The sequence below is a fragment of the Convolutriloba macropyga genome, chromosome 5 (genome assembly GCF_964194025.1).
Source record: "Convolutriloba macropyga chromosome 5, txConMacr16.3, whole genome shotgun sequence".
NCBI lineage: Eukaryota > Metazoa > Xenacoelomorpha > Acoela > Convolutidae > Convolutriloba > Convolutriloba macropyga.
The window spans coordinates 20,160,744-20,181,192 of NC_134472.1; the positions used below are offsets into that span (position 1 = coordinate 20,160,744).

A 20,449-nucleotide genomic window follows, 5' to 3' on the forward strand; every position below is an offset into this window, starting at 1 on the left:
TAAAATTCAAATATATTGCCAACAAAATCTACAAAAAAGTTCGACAAGGATTGATAATATTAAGGCTTCAATGAGCAATAAAAAAGCCTTTAACTTCAAAATTGCCAATACGAAGTGATAGCATCATTCAGACACAATGAGATCAACAAATGCTTATAGAGCATGCAAGTTTTTGAAATGCGTTTTTTCCATAACTGTGTTAAAACGAAAAGCTATTTGAAGCTAAGGGACTTCAAACCCTAGGCTAACTTTTAAAATAAAAACTTGGAAATACGATATTGTCATTGAATTGTTGATATTAATTCGCTGGTCATGTTATAAAGATGAGATAATTCCGAAAAATTAAAAGCTGACTAAAAATTTTGTATATGATTCACAATATAGACACGACAATAATGAAACACTTGTGTAAATGCGTTTTTTTGAACGAGTAAGCTCTCTTAAGTCATGTAATTTCCAAAGAAATATGCCATGATGGGTTGGGTCTAACCGATAACCATCGTAATAATTTTTTGTCACAAGTTTTGGGAAATATAATTCACTTAATAGCTGGTGTCAGAAACCAAAATTCAAAACTGAGAATAAATCTGCTTGAATTTGTTACTAAAACTACATCAATGTACATTATTTCAAACATTAAGAACAATCTATTCAACATTTAGCATTTAGATAATTAAGGAATGAATCAATCAAATCTAAGCTAACTAATATGTAAATATAATCTCGAATTTAACTGTAGTATGAAATATTTAGCACTCAATCTGGGACGGTAGGACATCAAGAGCGGGTAGGAAGCAACTAGGGAGCGAGATTAAAAATAAAAACAACAATTGAGGTTTGTACATTAGAAAAACACCAGTCGAGTTAACATGACAGAAGTTGTGAATTGGTACCTACAATTCTTGTTGACAAAATCAGACGTTCAAATTGCAATGTTTCATATTAAATTGACCGCTTTTGAATAGGGTTTTTTAACCGTTCGAAAGTCAGTTTTGTGTATCGACAGGCATGAAAAGAAAAACATCGGTCACAAAAGTTTTAAAAAAATTCTCAAATCTTGCAATTTGGACCGCATTTTTTAAAACTTAAGCGACAGGCTTTCACTTCGAGGTGCAGAAATGTTTCATTGGCATGTCAAGTTTACGTCAATTGTTCTCTGTCTCGTTAACTTGAATGAGAACAACAAATTTGACCTTATTTACGTTCACTTCAATAACTAGATCAAAACATTAGTCAAAGGAGCTGGCAGCCTTTAAAGACTATGTCTTGTTTGAACAGCAAACGATGTCCGAAACAAGGGACTGCAAATATTCACAAATTATCATTCAAGTCACACAAGCAAAATAAATATGTTCACTCTCTTATCCGCTCAAAGCAGTCAAATAATTTTTGTTTACTCTCTCTCTCGACTCCAAAAAGTGGTCCCCAAATTCACTGAATCCATATACAGTCTGAAGGGAGTTCTTCCCTGGGGTTTAATTGTTCTTTCGTCATATGAGGGTGTACCCTCCGCCAGTTCCCCCCGTGAGGAAGTCAGACTTCTGCTGCTGCATCACAACAGTGTGTCCCTGTGCAGAGGCCATCTGGGCAGAGTTTGCATACACTCCAGGGGGAGGGGGCTGAACAACAAATTATCTCTCAATCGAGTTTAAAAAATAGAAACAGTTCTGAGAGTATTATTTTCAAAAACTCTACGAATTGGCAATTCTTGGAAAACCTTTATACGAATAATAGCGTATTTCTTAGTGCCATTCTTGCATGTTGCCTAAGAAATCATATATCACCCAGGAATTCATACTTGATCATAGCATGTTTTCTAAGAATTCATAAATCTAGATTCCTCCAAGAGCAAATAGATAAAAATAGTTACTATTTGCTGTTCAAGCTTTTTCAATCCACCTTAAAATTCTTGAGCGGTAGAACTTGGCGGACGGCTAACCGGAATGCTGGGCTGTGAATTCTTGTCAAATCGAGCTCCTGCGTCAAATGCATTTGTCACAACCACGGGCTGCTAAAAAGCAAAATATCTATTTTCCGGAAAACTTAAATAAATAACTTAAATTTTGTTAACATAGCTAGCAGATTGCCAGAAAAGAACCACAATAGCTTCGTAGATTTCAGTCTCAAAAAGATAGTTAAAGAGTCAGACCAAAAAGAAACCTATTTTTTGATTTTAACAACACATTTGTTTTATTAAACGTTAATTAAAGTTAACAACACAAACATTTCTTTCTGGGGGTTTATTTAGCAAGAAAAGTCAATTGTCTTCATTGAGTACTAATTTTACAAAGATCCGGAGGAGCGTCTTTGAAGGCAGACCTGTTCTGTCAGACTTTCTTGGCAGTGTCGAGGATACCGAAGAACAAGAAAGAGGTGGCCCAGGGGGGTGTCCTGTCACCGACACTATTCAATCTGTACATGTCCAAGCTGCCATTACCGCCCGGCAACATACAAATAGTATCGTATGTAGACGACATTACCATCGCAATCTCAGGGCCAGTACTTGAAAACCTAGCTAGTGAAATGAATTCCTACCTAGCTAAACTTCATCAATGGTTATGCTCCAGGAACTTGTCGCTCTCAGCCGAAAAGTCCACAACATCGGTCTTAACCACCTGGTCGGCAGAGCAAAAACACGTGCCAAATGTCCATGTGAACGGAAAGCAGCTTCCCAAGGAAAGTCATCCCAAGATTCTTGGTGTAACGTTAGACAGCCAGCTGACTTTCAATGAGCACACTAGGAAAGTCTGCGAGAAGGTTCAGAACCGTAACAACGTTCTGAGGAAAATTGCTGGTACCACCTGGGGATGCTCCAAAGAGACGCTGAATACGACTTTCAAAGCAATTGGGAGAAGTGTCATCAATTACGCTGCACCAATTTGGACGCCTACCATCAGCCAAACGAACTTGAAGAAAATACAAATGAAAAAGAATGCAGCACTCCGCACTGTTCTTGGTTGCACGCGTATGACAGATGCCGGGCACCTGCACCAAGAGACCGAAACGCTGCCGGTACAGGAGCACAACAACCTGCTCTCGAAACAATTTCTCTTAAGATTTTTCCAGCGTGACAAAGTAGACCACCACACTGTAAATCAGCAGCAAAACAGGAACTTGAAACCTACTCTGGAAGCAAAATTCAAAAATGATGTGGTAGACCTGATCGACAAGAAGACCCATACCACGCACGCTGCATACAAAGAGGGCCTGAAAATCCTGCATACCCGCGAAGTGCGCCGCCACATCAACAGCACCACTTCAAAAGTACTAGGGTGTAAGCCTCCGGCAATAAATCCGGAGGAACAGCGGCTCCTGCGGGAATCTAGATGCAAGCTGAGCCAACTAGGATCTGGCTATAGCACTCTGCTAAACAGCTACAACCACCGCATCAAGGACACCATACCCAACGCATGCAATGCCTGTGGAAAAGGCCCTCACAACACCCACCATCTTTTCAACTGCGAAGCTAGGAGAACAAACCTCACAGTTGAGTCCCTGTGGACTCACCCGATTGACGCCGCTGTTTTCGTGGGCCTAGAAACCAGCGAAGCAATGACTCAACCCGCAACGCAAGACACTACCAACACACAAGACAGCCTAGCTGCAAGCCTTCCCCAGGTGACTGGTGGGAGGGGGCTGACAGTCCTCACCACCGAGGCGAGAAGCCAACCATCCCATCAGTCATCTAGGACCACAACCCCACTCCAATGACCTTGACGACCGAATATCTGCGGCTACAACAACAACAACAACAACAAGAAAGAGGTCAAACCTGTCCGCCGCCTGGACAGGAATGCCATCAAACAAGAGTGTGGATGTGGTGAAACCACCCAATGCAGCACCTTCAAGCGCCACGAGTTGGAGTTCGCCCTTGCCCAAATCAAGACAGGGAAGAGCCCGGGCCTCGACGGAGTATCAAATTACATCCTCGTCGAGCTCTCTCCGAAGGCCAAAGAAGCGGTGTTGCACCTCAACATGAGTTGGGCGAAAAAGGAAACCACCAGCAGCTGGAGAAAGCGCGACAATGTGGCGATTCCAAAGAATGGAAAAGACGCCAGCAAGGTGGAAAGCTACCGCCCTATCTCATTTCTCAGCTGCATATCGAAGTTGACGGAGCGGATGGTCCAGAAGCGACTAGCAGATAAGAGGAATGGCTCCAACAAAAACCAGGCAGGTTTCCGTTGTGGACACGGCACTGTGGACCAGATAGCCAAGATCACCCAGACAGTCTTTGATGCACTGGAAGCACAGCCACCCCAGAGAGGGGTACTAGCGCTCATGGACTTCACAAAGGCTTATGACCGAGTCTGGCGAGATGCGCTATTGCAGAAAACTCGAAGTACGGAACACACCCAGTGATCCCCTCCTCTGCGACTCAATGGCCGCGCACCAAATAAGGAACCAACAAACAATCATCCAAGATAGGTCTGCAAATATGGAACGAACTAACCAGGCTGCAGCGAGAAGGATCTTCAGTATCCATGTACTGATGTACTGGATTCCTGGACATGTCGGGAATCGAAGGAAACGAAACCCCGGATCACCTCGCAAACCAAGCCACTGAATTGGCCAAAGACAACTCAGTACTGGACTTGGATAGTCTCAGAGCAGCCGGACGAGTAACAACTGGATTGATGACCAAAAGAAGAGCATCCAGGCCCTCCAGATTGGAGCAGTGCACGAGATGCAAAAATGTACCATCGCACAGCTCAAGACTGGGAAGAGCATCTTGAGAAGAGATAACCTCCACAGATTTGGAAGAGCTGAAGACTCGCTGTGTCTCCTATGCGGAGAGGAAGACTCAGTCAAGCACATGTTGAGCAAATGCGCCATGACGATGCTACCAAAATGGAACGCTTTTGGCCCAGACAGTAGTGTCAGCGATGCTCTACAGATCGAAGCCAAGAAGATATTCGACTTTCTAGAGAGCGTGGTCGTCTCAAAGACAACCATACCGCGATAGCCGACGATGCTGCTGCGGTGTAGTGTGCAGAGAGAGAGAGAGAGAGAGAGAGAGAGGAGCGTCTTTGCTCATTACCATCATTTTCTTCATGTACTACATTTATAACAGTTCCTCCTTATTTCTCATTAATACTACGGAACACTTCGGCTTTCACTGGGGCCATTATGGGTCTTCAACGAAAATATCATTGACACTGTCCAATTACAGCATAGTTTGCTGCTACTGCTTTGCTACTATTCTCAAGATGAGGACGAGAATCAACAAAAAAAAACGTTTACACTAGTTTTCGTTTTTCGGAAAAACGCATAGTAAATATTAGTGATTTTTTTTAGCGGATTTGAACAATTTCTCCTTACTGTCATTGTTGTCAACATACGCTTATAACTCTAATCTCAACAGCTTCGGTGAACCGCAAACTTATAGGCTATAACAAAGGCTCTAAGAGATCTACTCAGCTTCGTAGATAGCTTCGTAGATCTGCAGTCTCAAAAAGATAAAGAAACAGACCAAAAACACCTTTTATTAAACGCTGAGATGTTTTAATTTGATTTTTGACAAAGAATCTGCATAATTTATTATAACTGCTTCTTTTAGATTGTGAAATAACCTTCAATTAGTGTGACACCCACACTCACTTGACCTCGTCTCTTTGACTTAATGTAAAGAAAAGTCAGTTTCAGAGTTATGAAGCCATTTTTTTGAGAGAGGCAAGTCGCGTGAAACTAAAAACTTAATCAAGCAAATGAAAGAAAACCCCACTCCACTAAGAGTGAAAAATGACATCACGAACACAATTCAGTTGGAACTGCATGAAGAAATGAACAAAAAGCAGATTTGGAGAAAGTGTGACGTTATATGGTCGTAAAAAAATCCTGACAAAGAAAAAACCAAGAGAAGGCCAATAATAGCACCAGTTATCGCTTTGCGGCTATTGAAAAGACACTCGATTACTGTCATTGCGTCACAAAACGTTCTTTTGCATTTTGAAAAATTTTTGTGTACAACAATGAAACTGCCTCGTCACATTTTCTCACTTACGGTCAACATTTTTCATCACCAAAATAAATAAAACGAATTTTTATAATTTCGATTACGCATTTTCAATTAAGAATCACAAATTCATTTAAAATATTCGCCTGAATATTGATTCACACAAGAGAAAAGAGCGTTTAAATTGAACTGAAAATTTTATTAGCAGATCTTAATATGTTATTAAGCTACGAATGAAAAACTGATGAATTTAAGCTCAAACTAACCAAAAAACAAAAAATAACAGAAACGTTAATTTACCTTTTCATGCACAAAATAAAAATTGATTTTCGATGCAAATATTATAAAGTTTGAGAATAAATCAGACATTCCTCAAAAATTATTCCACCAGATTGACAAAACGAAGCAATTAAAAATAACGTATATTTCGAAACCCTATAATTTATCAAAACATCCCATGGTCTTAAATCAATATTGAATACACAAAAATAAATTACAGTGAACCTTGCTACTATAACTGTGCGGTGTAGTGGTTCAACAAGTCCTCTTAAAAAACCTAATTTTACCTTAACAACGGTTGATAATTTCTTGCTTGCGTACTCTTTGGACGTTTTTTTGTTTGGTCCACCTGGTTCAAACAAGAACCAGCATTTACACCATCAAACTATTCTCCTCACCAGTTTCGGTGAATCACATGCTTAAGACCAGTGAGACTCTACGAAAGCGTCTCAGCGAGTTAACCCCCTCCAGCCTTTACCTGTTTATACCGTTTTGAGGACGAAAAGTTAAAGGCGTCACTCGAAAAATCGGTGAAGGAAAAAATTGCATAAAAAAGACCGCATTTCTAACATAATTGCTTCAAACTTCATTTGAGAGCAATTAATAAACTAATGCATGTTTGTCAACTTTTAAATAATTTTGAATCTGGGCACTGCGTCACTTACTCCACTGGGGCTGAAATTGTAGTTGGACTGCTGAGGTACTGCTCCTGGTTGCATCATGTTAGGCTGCATGCTCGGTTGATATCCACCACCTGAAAATTACACAAACATTAGGCCGCAGAAAGTTCGATTTCTTTTCACCTCGATTCATTCAACCCTTTCAATTTTACACTAAAAACATTCCACAAATTCTACGTATCCCTAATTTTCAATAACAAATCTTACCAAACATATAAAAAAAAATTTAATCCGGGTGAAACTATCGGTTCAGATGATAGGGGGTGAGGGTGAAATTAATTTTTTATCAACTAGGCTACCAATCAATTATGTCTAATTAACACATTATTGTTAGTAGCAAGCGTGGCAAACAGTAACAAATTCGAGTAAATTTACTGGCGCAAGTTGTTCGTTTAGAGACGTAAGGGAAAATAACCTGACATGAAATTTTTTTCACACAACTTTTGTTATGCTCAAATTCAATGGAAGCAGCAAAGTGAAATCAGTTTATAACAGTGATGAAGTTTTCACATTAAAAACTACGTCATCAATGATTAATCAAAAGAAGAGCAAGCAAAGCAGGAGGAAATTGCGTCAGCAGATAGTTATGTTGCAAACAGCTGTTTTGAGACTATAAATTTGAGGCTTGTCAAACAAGCACGTTGATTATAAAAAAGCAAGCAATGAAATAAACATTACCGTAGTAGGCTGGAAACAAAAGAAGAAAGCACGAATGAAAAGCTGAAGAGCCGCTACCCTTTATTCTATGAAAAATCTATTTGAAGAAGTTTAGCACTTGGCAGAAAAGAGAAAGATTTGAACTGAAAAAGCCAGGCATTTAAAGAGAAGATAGAACGCCTCCCCCACAGTATTGCTATATAGCACACTATTATTTAAAATAGCACGTGAAGCGAAGAGGGGGTTCATATGCCCACTGAGTTATATGCTACTTAAAAGAGGTGCCCTAATCAACAACTGAGTCAGAAAAATTTCATTAGTGTCAAAAAAGGGCAATTGTATGTTAAGTGATTGGAAAGTGGGTTTTGGAGTTAAGGCAGGAAAAATGATTTTAAATTACAGCAAAACCAAAATTCGCTACAGAGCACACGAGATTTCAATATAAAGAGCTTTCTTAATTTGAAAAAATTTTGTTAAAATTTCCACTTTGCTAAACTAACTGAAAATCAGCTTACGAAGTGAGCAACACTGGATTTTCTCCCCAACAACTATTAACTAAATGATACTACACTGGAGTTTGTCCTCTTGGATTATAGCAGCAACATCGAATATAATGCAAGCGTTGAAAACCTATAAGAAAAAAAGAGAAAACCAAGTAAGCAATAAATAATTGAAACAAAAGAAATCAACCGGCAAGTGATATTGCAGGAGCAATAAATTTCGACCAGGAAAACTACGAACCAAAAATTCTAATACTTTAACATTAAAGAAGATCCCAATTGCACAATTTCGAGATTTCATGCGAGTCAATTGAAAAAAGACTTCTGTGCTGACAAATAATCAATACAATGTTGCGTTGGAAATTTAAATTTTGGATAGCCCCACGAATTCAAAGAAAAATTTGACAGTTGTGCTGGTTCTGGAAATATTTCGAGGATCTTTTCGGTTTGTGCCCCCTCCCCCCAATACGTTATGTTTGCCCCAGTTACAGAGCACCTGTCATTACATGGTAAATCATTGTAAGTCAAAAAAAATAACTAACAAGTGGAGAGGAAAGCACCTATATATATAGCACACATAGGGAACTGGTAAGAAAGGATTAAAATAAAAATAGGATATCAAGGAATAAGCAAAGGAATAAAGTTAAGCAGCCAAACACTCAGTGCAGCCTTCCCTCCTCCACGACGGCGCTAATCGAAGTCTCACTGAGAACACGAGGCTTGAGGGCGCGACATCCCCTCAAGCAGAGAACACAGCTCCTCAAAGTGCGAAGCTGATTCTCGTTCGGATGGAGCTTATAGTGTCGGCGAATGGCTCTCCGCGTTTTTCGCTGATCTTGGTTGCGAGTTGTTTCATAACGCGTGACGGTGACGGCCCAGCACCGCCCGAGCAAGCAAAAACCAGTGCGTTGAAACTGCTGTGTTCGGTTTCGCTCTTCGTACTTATTTCGCTTGATGCTCTCGTGATATTTGTATGCATCTTGTATGGTCTTAGGGCAGCTCTTCGCGTGAGGGTTGAAAATCTTTACATCGAAGAGAGTGCGATTAGAGCGGGAGCACCACAAACCGTTTGCCTTGATTTCCAGTCGAGCGTCATCATCAGTAGTGGTGGAATTACTCGAAAAAATGTCTCCATCGAGCGACTGAAGTTTTGGCTCTATCTGGACATCGTGGCAAACGTCATCCATCAGGTTTGCAGACACGTCTCTGATTTCGTTGTGTCTTAGGTGCGTATACCCGCCTTTGGCGCAATGTAGGGCATGGGTGAGGCTAAATTCTTTCACGCATGGGCATATAGATGGCGTGTTCTTCGCATCCCATTTGTGGCGAAGTTCTATTCCATCACGGAACTCAGTCTTCGTGAGGTCAAAACCATGTTTTGATAACGGAAGCGTGTTAAGCCAGCTAGATGCTCCTTTGTCCGAGGCCAGCTGGATGGTATACTTCATTTCTGGTAGACTGTTTTCGCTTCTGGATTTTTTCGAGATGAGTTCACGTTGCATGTCTGCTTTCTGTCTGTGACTGATCTTGGTTTGTTCTAATTCAAATTTTGAATTTCGAATGAATCATTATTGAATGACGCCAATGGACTTGAGAGTTCAATTGATTGCTCAAGATTTTTATGAAGATCTTGTGGGAGGGCGATGTTAAGCCCTCCCATTCTGAGAGGGAGAGAAAAGTTCTCTTTACTCTTGGATTATTTCTTTGCCGACGATGTTCGGTTTGAATCGGCTAAGCCGCTCCTCCACCTTGTCTAGAACCCCGTCCATGGAGTGTGTAGTACGAGAGAGGAAGCTCAACTTCTGTTGAACTCCCTTCGTCAAACATGCATAGGGATTCTGGTGAGAGGTGAGAGCAAATTGACCAAGTCTGTCAAACAATTTGTGTAATTAATTTCTGCATCTTTCAGGAAATTTTTACTGGCCTCAGAGCTACCGATAACTGATCCCTTGCTCGAGCGCCCTGCGTGATTTCCACATTTGTGCCTGCAAACTCAGTTGACGCTTGGCGCTCGCCTCTTGGCTTAATTATTGACTGACACTTCGGAGGATTGACAAGATATCCGTACTTGTGACCAAGCTGAGTGAGCTTGTCGAAGAGTGCCCTGATATCTTTCAACTTACCGATAACGCTATCATCATCAGCATACCATTTTTGTGTCAAGGAGTCATTGTGATACTAGGGGTAGGATTATGATTCCATACATTGACATCGCAAGGTGATCGCCTTGTGTCGTACCTTCCTCAGACATAATAGTCGACTTACCGATGTAGAGTAGAGACGGATGGCAATAGGAATTCTGTAAGGCAACATGCAAGGATGAGCATAAGGCTTTCACGTTCTCTAATGCTGTTCGTCTATTGAGCACGTTAAATGCGTTTTTGGCATCAATTAGTAGAACTGCTTCGTTTTCGGGATCATCAAAACTGTGGCGAATGTATGGCATGTTCTATGCCGCATTTCTGGCCCAGGCACAGCTGCATGTTTTCACCGAGGGATGTTAGATCTTACCTGATGCTGTCGATGATTATGCGTCCGGTAATGCGACGCATAACTTCACCAATACCAATAGGTCTTACACCTGGACATTTATCCAGAGCCACTAGTCGACAACCATTGTATGCAATCAAATCATCTGGTGGTATTATGGAAGTGGCCAGCCTCTAACCAAACTTGGCAACAAGCTTGCACAGGTTAGTGGAGGTTTGCCCGAAAGCAGAAAGTAGTCTACGTCAGTCATCGGCATCGAGACCTGAAGGCCCGGCACTGCCATGAGTCTTCATTGCATGCTTTCGGACAAGCCTAGCACTGATTTTGTCGAAAAAAGCGGGGTGGTAGGGAAGCGTGCATGGATGTTCACTCTGAATGCACTTGGGCTCCAAGGGTTGCCGTTCAGGATGTTTGTCTTGTAAAATCTCGAGGACCGGTCTACCGTCTATGAGATCGGTAGGTGCGAGCACGCCGCTTTTATGCTCATTCGAAAGAACACGAATAGCATTACTGATCTTACCACGAGACATGAAATCGTTGAACATCTTGAGGTCAGAGTGCTGCTTTTTGTTGCTGGAATTCATTGTCATTTGGATTGCCTCCGCTTCACAGAACAGTTCGCAGTCTACGCTTGATGGTCTTATTGTTCGATCCATCGACCGTGTTCTTTATTCGACTGAGAGTTAAGTGCGGAAGTATCATACAGAGGGTCAGAGATATATCGGATCTATCCGTGTTTACGGCAATCGGGGAGAGGACACTGTGAAGGTTTTCGGCAAACTGTTCCCCTGTCTTGTTCTTACTGAGCGTGAAGAACAATGGCTTCCATGTGACGACCTCGCGGTATATTTCGCGCACTGTTACCGCGTGATGAGGCTGAAAGTTCACCCGAAAATTTTTCGATGGTGCGGCGACGGAACGTTCGGGGGCGTGCGATGTTGCAGGATACATGAGTGCAGTGTCGGGAACGGTCAAATCATTGTGTGGCGCCGGCGTTGCGATTGCTGTTTCGGTGGCTGCGGTAACCTCAGAGCAGCTTTTGCAGCTGAAGTTTTCGGTCCCTTCTTTCGCTGCGGCTAGGCCACTGCATTTCACGTGAAAATATTTATAACACGTATGACACCAGACGCCTCCCCTACGTAGGGCACCCTTGTAGAATGGACAATGGGTTTGATCAGTCATCAGGCTAGAAGTGGGGAAGGCTGCACTAAGGGGGAATAGATTAAGTTAATAACAGGAGAGTAATATCAGCAACGATATTTAAAGTATTGAATGATGTTAAACAGAATAATAGTGAAAACATGGTTTCCATGAAAGGAGAAGTGCACGGTGTCTTTACAGAACAGGTTAGGTTCAAGAACATTCCTAAATGAGGGTGAAACAATAAACAGCTTTAGGGCACAGGAATTAAGTTGTGTCTTAGGTGCGTATACCCGCCTTTGGCGCAATGTAGGGCATGGGTGAGGCTAAATTCTTTCACGCATGGGCATATAGATGGCGTGTTCTTCGCATCCCATTTGTGGCGAAGTTCTATTCCATCACGGAACTCAGTCTTCGTGAGGTCAAAACCATGTTTTGATAACGGAAGCGTGTTAAGCCAGCTAGATGCTCCTTTGTCCGAGGCCAGCTGGATGGTATACTTCATTTCTGGTAGACTGTTTTCGCTTCTGGATTTTTTCGAGATGAGTTCACGTTGCATGTCTGCTTTCTGTCTGTGACTGATCTTGGTTTGTTCTAATTCACATTTTGAATTTCGAATGAATCATTATTGAATGACGCCAATGGACTTGAGAGTTCAATTGATTGCTCAAGATTTTTATGAAGATCTTGTGGGAGGGCGATGTTAAGCCCTCCCATTCTGAGAGGGAGAGAAAAGTTCTCTTTACTCTTGGATTATTTCTTTGCCGACGATGTTCGGTATGACTCGGCCAAGCCGCTCCTCCACCTTGTCTAGAACCCCGTCCATGGAGTGTGTAGTACGAGAGAGGAAGCTCAACTTCTGTTGAACTCTCTTCGTCAAACATGCATAGGGATTCTGGTGAGAGGTGAGAGCAAATTGACCAAGTCTGTCAAACAATTTGTGTAATTAATTTCTGCATCTTTCAGGAAATTTTTACTGGCCTCAGAGCTACCGATAACTGATCCCTTGCTCGAGCGCCCTGCGTGATTTCCACATTTGTGACTGCAAACTCAGTTGACGCTTGGCGCTCGCCTCTTGGCTTAATTATTGACTGACACTTCGGAGGATTGACAAGATATCCGTACTTGTGACCAAGCTGAGTGAGCTTGTCGAAGAGTGCCCTGATATCTTTCAACTTACCGATAACGCTATCATCATCAGCATACCATTTTTGTGTCAAGGAGTCATTGTGATATTAGGCGTAGGATTATGATTCCATACATTGACATCGCAAGGTGATCGCCTTGTGTCGTACCTTCCTCAGACATAATAGTCGACTTACCGATGTAGAGTAGAGACGGATGGCTATAGGAATTCTGTAAGGCAACATGCAAGGATGAGCATAAGGCTTTCACGTTCTCTAATGCTGTTCGTCTATTGAGCACGTTAAATGCGTTTTTGGCATCAATTAGTAGAACTGCTTCGTTTTCGGGATCATCAAAACTGTGGCGAATGTATGGCATGTTCTATGCCGCATTTCTGGCCCAGGCACAGCTGCATGTTTTCACCGAGGGATGTTAGATCTTACCTGATGCTGTCGATGATTATGCGTCCGGTAATGCGACGCATAACTTCACCAATACCAATAGGTCTTACACCTGGACATTTATCCAGAGCCACTAGTCGACAACCATTGTATGCAATCAAATCATCTGGTGGTATTATGGAAGTGGCCAGCCTCTAACCAAACTTGGCAACAAGCTTGCACAGGTTAGTGGAGGTTTGCCCGAAAGCAGAAAGTAGTCTACGTCAGTCATCGGCATCGAGACCTGAAGGCCCGGCACTGCCATGAGTCTTCATTGCATGCTTTCGGACAAGCCTAGCACTGATTTTGTCGAAAAAAGCGGGGTGGTAGGGAAGCGTGCATGGATGTTCACTCTGAATGCAGTTGGGCTCCAAGGGTTGCCGTTCAGGATGTTTGTCTTGTAAAATCTCGAGGACCGGTCTACCGTCTATGAGATCGGTAGGTGCGAGCACGCCGCCTTTATGCTCATTCGAAAGAACACGAATAGCATTACTGATCTTACCACGAGACATGAAATCGTTGAACATCTTGAGGTCAGAGTGCTGCTTTTTGTTGCTGGAATTCATTGTCATTTGGATTGCCTCCGCTTCACAGAACAGTTCGCAGTCTACGCTTGATGGTCTTATTGTTCGATCCATCGACCGTGTTCTTTATTCGACTGAGAGTTAAGTGCGGAAGTATCATACAGAGGGTCAGAGATATATCGGATCTATCCGTGTTTACAGCAATCGGGGAGAGGACACTGTGAAGGTTTTCGGCAAACTGTTCCCCTGTCTTGTTCTTACTGAGCGTGAAGAACAATGGCTTCCATGTGACGACCTCGCGGTATATTTCGCGCACTGTTACCGCGTGATGAGGCTGAAAGTTCTCCCGAAAATTTTTCGATGGTGCGGCGACGGAACGTTCGGGGGCGTGCGATGTTGCAGGATACATGAGTGCAGTGTCGGGAACGGTCAAATCATTGTGTGGCGCCGGCGTTGCGATTGCTGTTTCGGTGGCTGCGGTAACCTGAGCAGCTTTTGCAGCTGAAGTTTTCGGTCCCTTCTTTCGCTGCGGCTAGGCCACTGCATTTCACGTGAATATATTTATAACACGTATGACACCAGACGCCTCCCCTACGTAGGGCACCCTTGTAGAATGGACAATGGGTTTGATCAGTCATCAGGCTAGAAGTGGGGAAGGCTGCACTAAGGGGGAATAGATAAGTTAATAACAGGAGAGTAATATCAGCAACGATATTTAAAGTATTGAATGATGTTAAACAGAATAATAGTGAAAACATGGTTTCCATGAAAGGAGAAGTGCACGGTGTCTTTACAGAACAGGTTAGGTTCAAGAACATTCCTAAATGAGGGTGAAACAATAAACAGCTTTAGGGCACAGGAATTAATATAATTATACAAAGCCAAATTCAGAGAACACGAAAAAATATCTGACTAAAAACCGATTACTTGAGAATCAACATTGTAATGCTTTAGCTGAAGTAGGAACCCAACTTCAAGCTGAAAAACAAGTTCTTTACCTGACAAACTACTAAAAAAAATATAAACAAACCAAATATTCTCAAATAATTGTAAAAAGCAAAAATGGTTACATATTTGTCTGATCTATTGATACCCAAGACCCCCGGACTAATTCATTCATAGGAAACCACAAAAAAAATTAACTTAGAGTTGAGCAGAATATCAGTTCAACATATAGTCGAAAAAATCGGCAAAAAAATCGCAAAATTCGCTACCGTTTTTTAAAGTGGGCATTATTATTATTATTATTGCTTCCACAAACGTGAGTGACTGCTCCGCAAAATTTATATAAATAGATGAGTCATACAAGCAAATGCAAATTCTGCTTTGACCTTGAAAAGTACCAGCAGTTCCTACTTGATAATTAATATACATTAAAAACTAAGCTACATATAAAGTCCAATGTTCAAAAACAGAAAACAACGTTCTACAGGAAAGAAATCTAAGTTCAAGTCATGAGCAAACTTGCTTCAGCTTAAAAAATGCTGTTAAATACCATTACTCTTCCTCGAGTCGTAAAACGACAGAGCACCACTGCAAATTCTTGTGATTGTAAAAACAAGAGAAGGCCAATGATAGCTCGCTATCGCAGCTGATAATAAGATAATAATTCGTGGAGACCAACAGTACAGTCTCATTTGAATAGAACAACTCTTTCGTTGTTTACTCAGTTTTTGAGTACGAGAAGTCAAATGGTCCGACAATACCTCAAGTAAAAAAATCACATCAAAAGACCAAGACGACTAATAAAATAGCTATAAACTTTGTTTGAGAGCAATTAAAACGTACCTGGTGCACCCATTTGATATTGAGGATAGTATTGTTGCTGCGGAGGTGGATACGCACCAGGGGGTGGGTACTGCTGCTGAGGTGGAGGGTAGGCTCCTGGGGGCGCATACGGAGGAGGCGCATCTGATGGCGCTGAAGGGGGGTACGACTGCGGCTGATAAGATGTCGATGGTGCTGCTTGAGTGGGATATGATGCAGTTGGTTGGACGGGATAAGCTGCTTTGCCTGTTTTCTTACCTGAACGGAAAAATTTCATCAGTTCAGAGCTAAGTCGCATTTCAATTCACGATGCAATAAAAAGTTTACAAACTCACCCATTCTTTATTTGTTACGTTAGTGATCTATTAATCAAAATCTAAAACAAAAGTTACTCAATCGTCCTGAAACTACACAAGAGCTTCAGAAGAAATTGAACTTCAGAATAAACCCTCACATCCTTGTGCAAATATTGATCTGTGACGCGTCTGTCAGTTCTAAGTCTGTATAAACCGTTGTGTATTTTCAGTTAAAAGAATAAAGTGATGCATCAGAGGATATTGCTTATGTTAAAATATTTTTAATATAAACTACATTTTCGTAGCCGAAATTCATAAACGTTCCCACTTTCGTTTCGTTAGATGTTTATATCAACCGATGCATTATCATCAGAAGTTATCTTTTCTGCTAGTGCCACCCCCGCACCCGCCATTTATACATGAAGTTTATACATTAACATACGTGAACAATATGCATTTATTAAAAGCTAGCACAGCTATAGTTTGAAAATAGTACGTATTTCAACCAAAATTTGTTGCAAATTGTTGTGACAAACATATTAAATAGATATTGCTGCGAGAAATCAACTGGAGGAACGGCTATCAGGCACAACTCGACATCTGGCTCACGTAGCGGGAAGAATTTGGGGCCATCCAATTAAACTTTTCGTTTCCGCCAGGAGTTTCAGTCAAAAGTATAATGTTTCTGCATTCATTGAACAAACATGATAGTCTCCATGTACATGTTTCCGTAATCAAATTTTTTCTCAAAGCACCAGAAAAACAGTCTTGTGAGGCGTTCTTTGAAGTTCTTCATGAGTTGAAAGTCACAGTTGAAATGTTTGCCGAACAGATTCGCATGGTACACTGCTCTCGTCTAGAAACCGCTCTCCTGTGTTCGTTTTAGGAGTCTTAACAGTAAGAGACTGAGGGGAGTTGATCCAGAGTTTGATCTTAGAAAATTGTCCACGTTTCCCTGGAATTCTGGCAGTCGCACGCAATCAGCCAGGTGCAGGAGTTGAGTTTGTCGTAGGTAGCATCTACAACTCTCCAAGGTAGCTCGATCAGTCGTCTTTTTAGTCCGACGGGTTCATCGAAGTTTAGGTGTTGGTTGTCTTTCCTGGTATATTAGCATATCTTGGATCAAAGTAAATGGATTTGTTCGTTAGGTTTTCGCGGTTTTCCACCATCTTTGCCATAATTAGCTCCTTATCGTACTCCTTCCGGACCGTAACGAGAAGAGTCCTTGGTTTGACTCTGGGTTTCTCGAACTTTCCAAGCCGCTTCATGAAAGTTACTTCGGTATTGACATTGAAGGATTGTAGGATGTTTTTGACCTTTTGGGAAGTTGCGACAAGATTCTCGTCGTTTTCTCGGGATAGTCAGCGATACCTTGTATTCTGCAGCTTAATGGGATATTGAGATCTTCTGATTTAACTTTTGGTTTTGTGGCTGAGGTAGTTAGCATGGAGTTAGCTTTCTCCAGCGTTTAGGCCGTCACTTTAGCATAGTTTTCTTCAGTTTTGTCACATAACATCAAAATTAGGTTTGCAAGTTTCGCGTCGACAAGTTTGGTGAGCTTGTTTCCCAGATTGAAGAGCTTTCAGTCTATCTTCATTTCAGAGATTTCGAGCTCAATCTTTGTTAATGCTCTGCATCTGAAGAAAACATATCGTTCTCCAATGTCCAGACAAGTGTTGCACATGAGCATGCAATTGTTCTAGAGTTGCTTGATTCAAATGATGGCAACGTTTGAGAGTGCTGTGCATTCGCTAGCAAGATCCATGTGCTGGTTGCAGCCCACACAACAGTATGTTTTTTTCTGAGGCACCAATATTTTTCGCAAATGTTGAACTGTTTCGCCATGATTACTTTTTACTTTAGCCCAAGAATTTAATCTAGGACACCGGTCTGATTCATTAGCATTAGAGTTCAAAGTCTCTTCTGGTCTTGGAGGGTCGGTGTCTCATGCTTCTGAGGAGACGGATACCAACACCGTACCTCCTCAGGAATGTCAGGGTCTTGATTTCGGGACTGTAGTCTTGATGGAGTTCCTGGTGTTTGTCGAGTAGCTTCGGTCTCTGCTTCCGCTTGGAAAGCAGATTGAGGACTGGGATGTCGATTTCGGTCAAGTAGCTGTCGATATTTTTGGTACCCAACCAAATGATAGTAGACCATGTCACACAGATCTTTCACATTTTTTAGTTCTTTTTTAAATTGTTGAGGGGACAAAGGGGGCCTGAAACAAATGGGTGCTTCCCGAAGGAATTATTTGTTGTTTCGTGCCAAAAATGAAACCTTTGTCTGCATAGACTTCTTTCTAGTTTTTCTCGACGAGTTTGAACTGAGATGTGCTCAGCTGCTTTAGATGCAGACCAGGGATTGCGATGATGCTGGAATCGAACAAACGTCGTCTTCTACCACGTTTCCAGGTTCCGATTGCGTGATGAAGACAGCTTGCTACGAGAATATAAACCATAAGGAGGCCACAGCTGCTGCCTCTGACATGCAATAAGATGAAATGAACTGTTTAATAACTAATAGTTTGAAAATGGCATTCCCCGCTGTTCTAATTCGTTCGTTCGAAATTTCCTTGAAGACGCGATCCTCACTTTTAATGTTGCATCGTCGTTATATGATGTCCATAAACGAAAAGAGAACGTGAGCCTCATGATGAATTGTCAGTTGACAAATTTGGAGTTTTTGCAGGCACTCTTTGTATTCCAGATGCGTTGTCTGTAGGATCCAGAGAGCCGCTTTCTTTTGCACAAATCCTATCTTTCTGAGGTATGCTTTGCTTGCTTTCCACAAAGATGATCCAAAAGAAATTAATGGAAAAAAGTAGCTGCGGTAGAGGTTAATCCTTGTGAACCTAGACGAAACTTTGGAGTTATTCTGCTTGATGCTCCAGAAAGCTTTCCTAACTTATTCGAATCTCTCTTCTGCTTGAGTTGTCCAAAAAAGATCCGAAGAGACAGCAATCCTGAAATCCTTCTTGAATTCTGGTTTTTCTTAAAATCTCTCTCCAAGCTGTACGTTTGCCTCCTTCGTGATGCTGAGTAAAAGAAATTTTGCCGGATTCAGTTTCATCACGTTTCTGGAACATTTTGTTTGCGTCTATCTGAAGAGTCACAGTGTTGGTGCCAACAACTTTATAAGAGTCATCGTAACGTAAACACCTGCTCCATATTGTTTCAGGGAGATGTTCTATAAGCAGATTGAAGGATAGAGGTCCAAGTGGCGCTTTCTTGAGTAACTCTGCTCTATTCCTGTAACGCGGTAGATTCCGTGGATGCTGTTTTGACTTTTTTGTAGCCTTCTGTGAGGTACGTTTTTAAGAGAGTTAGTGTTCCACCAGCTATGCTTATAGCACGTAGTTTCTCAGTGAGTTTTTGCTGAGTGTATCCTACTGTTGACGAGCTGCTCCAGGCAAATAGCGACGAAATCAAGGTGTTCACGGAAAAAATGACGGAAGATTGGCTATTGTGTCTTCTGCGAGAAAACGGTTGCCCAATTACGCGAAACTAATGTAATACAATCTGAACTTTCTTCTATCGAAGATAAGCTAAATTGAATTGCTCCATCCGATGGGTTTCAATGTGTTGTTCCAATTTATTCAGAAGTCACCCAAAATGTTGAGGCTGTTGATAATATTCTTTGTGAAACTAAAATAAAATGTTATGAATGGAGATCCTCCGGTTTCAAAGCAAACCAACACGTCACGTGTCGCCAAGAGCAACACGAATTAGAGAGATACCAGGGTCGAGTGAAATCTTTCAGGCAGAAATTCAGCCCAGATTTTGTTGAAGCACTTAGAAGCTCCGTGAGAATTTTCGGATGTTCAAAGACTTGGAAGAAAGTCAGATAAGTACAGCATTTCTCTACTGCTTACAGTAAACAATCATTTATAATTTTAAAAATAAAAATAACACAAGATTTAGGAAAGTTCCAGGGTATTTTTTAAGTTTCCAGGGGAGTCTTTTGATCTTTCAACAATCAATACAGTTGCAAGTCAATTTCGAGAACACATATCCATCTCGTAGAAACTGCGGTTGAAGCAGCACAGATTACGTATTTTAAACAAAATTTGTTGCTTATTGTTGTGACAAACTTTTTAAAGAGATGCGATATGGCTGCTGAGGAATCAACTGGAGGAAAAACTGTCAGGCACATCTCAACATCTGGATTACGCTGTGGGAAGCAAATGTTGACGGAAGATTTGAATCGCTCTTTATAAACCGGCTTTTTTAGTACTAAACTGTATTTGGCGCCTGATCTCTTGCCTGACGACCTTCAGAAAGAACAAAACTGATTAGCCAAAAGGCGCCAACTTATTGTTAATGGTTCGGATCCAAAGAGCATCAGAGTCAGAAACTTGTCTGTTCAGGTACATGATGGGAAAAAGTGGGTCACAAAATGTCTAGAAAGAGTTTCATTTATCCTAAGTTGTTTTTATTAATTGCCAAGTAAATTAGGAAACCTAACGCAAACTTCTATTTGCATAATGAACTTTTTATGAACAATATTGAAATGTGTCTTTCATCCAAGACTTGTTTGAACGACAACAATCAAGACAACTATACCAATATTGCCGGATACACAATTAGGAGAATCGATAG

The 20,449-nt window shown here is 41.5% G+C and overlaps 1 protein-coding gene across 2 annotated transcripts; it reads right to left on the bottom strand.

The window, feature by feature from the left end:
• Positions 1 to 1,093: 1,093 nt before the first annotated feature.
• LOC142339862 (uncharacterized) lies at positions 1,094 to 16,023 on the bottom strand. Of its 2 annotated transcripts, XM_075390180.1 has the most exons (6): positions 15,891 to 16,023; positions 15,577 to 15,813; positions 7,591 to 7,599; positions 6,898 to 6,986; positions 1,940 to 2,011; positions 1,094 to 1,619 (listed from the first exon to the last, which is right to left on the bottom strand). In XM_075390180.1, the coding sequence occupies exons 1-6, from the start codon at positions 15,892 to 15,894 to the stop codon at positions 1,491 to 1,493; spliced, it is 540 nt and encodes a 179-aa protein (XP_075246295.1). In that variant the 5' UTR covers positions 15,895 to 16,023; the 3' UTR covers positions 1,094 to 1,490. The 2 variants fall into 2 exon arrangements, with proteins under 2 accessions (XP_075246295.1, XP_075246296.1); XM_075390181.1 differs by lacking the exon at positions 7,591 to 7,599.
• Positions 16,024 to 20,449: the final 4,426 nt, after the last annotated feature.

Coding starts and splice junctions, on each gene's coding strand:
- LOC142339862 (XM_075390180.1), bottom strand. Junction 2,012..6,897: donor ACAATTTCAGCCCCAGTGGA/GTAAGTGACGCA, acceptor TTTGCTTTTTAG/CAGCCCGTGGTTGTGACAAA. Junction 1,620..1,939: donor ATTCACAGCCCAGCATTCCG/GTTAGCCGTCCG, acceptor TTTGTTGTTCAG/CCCCCTCCCCCTGGAGTGTA.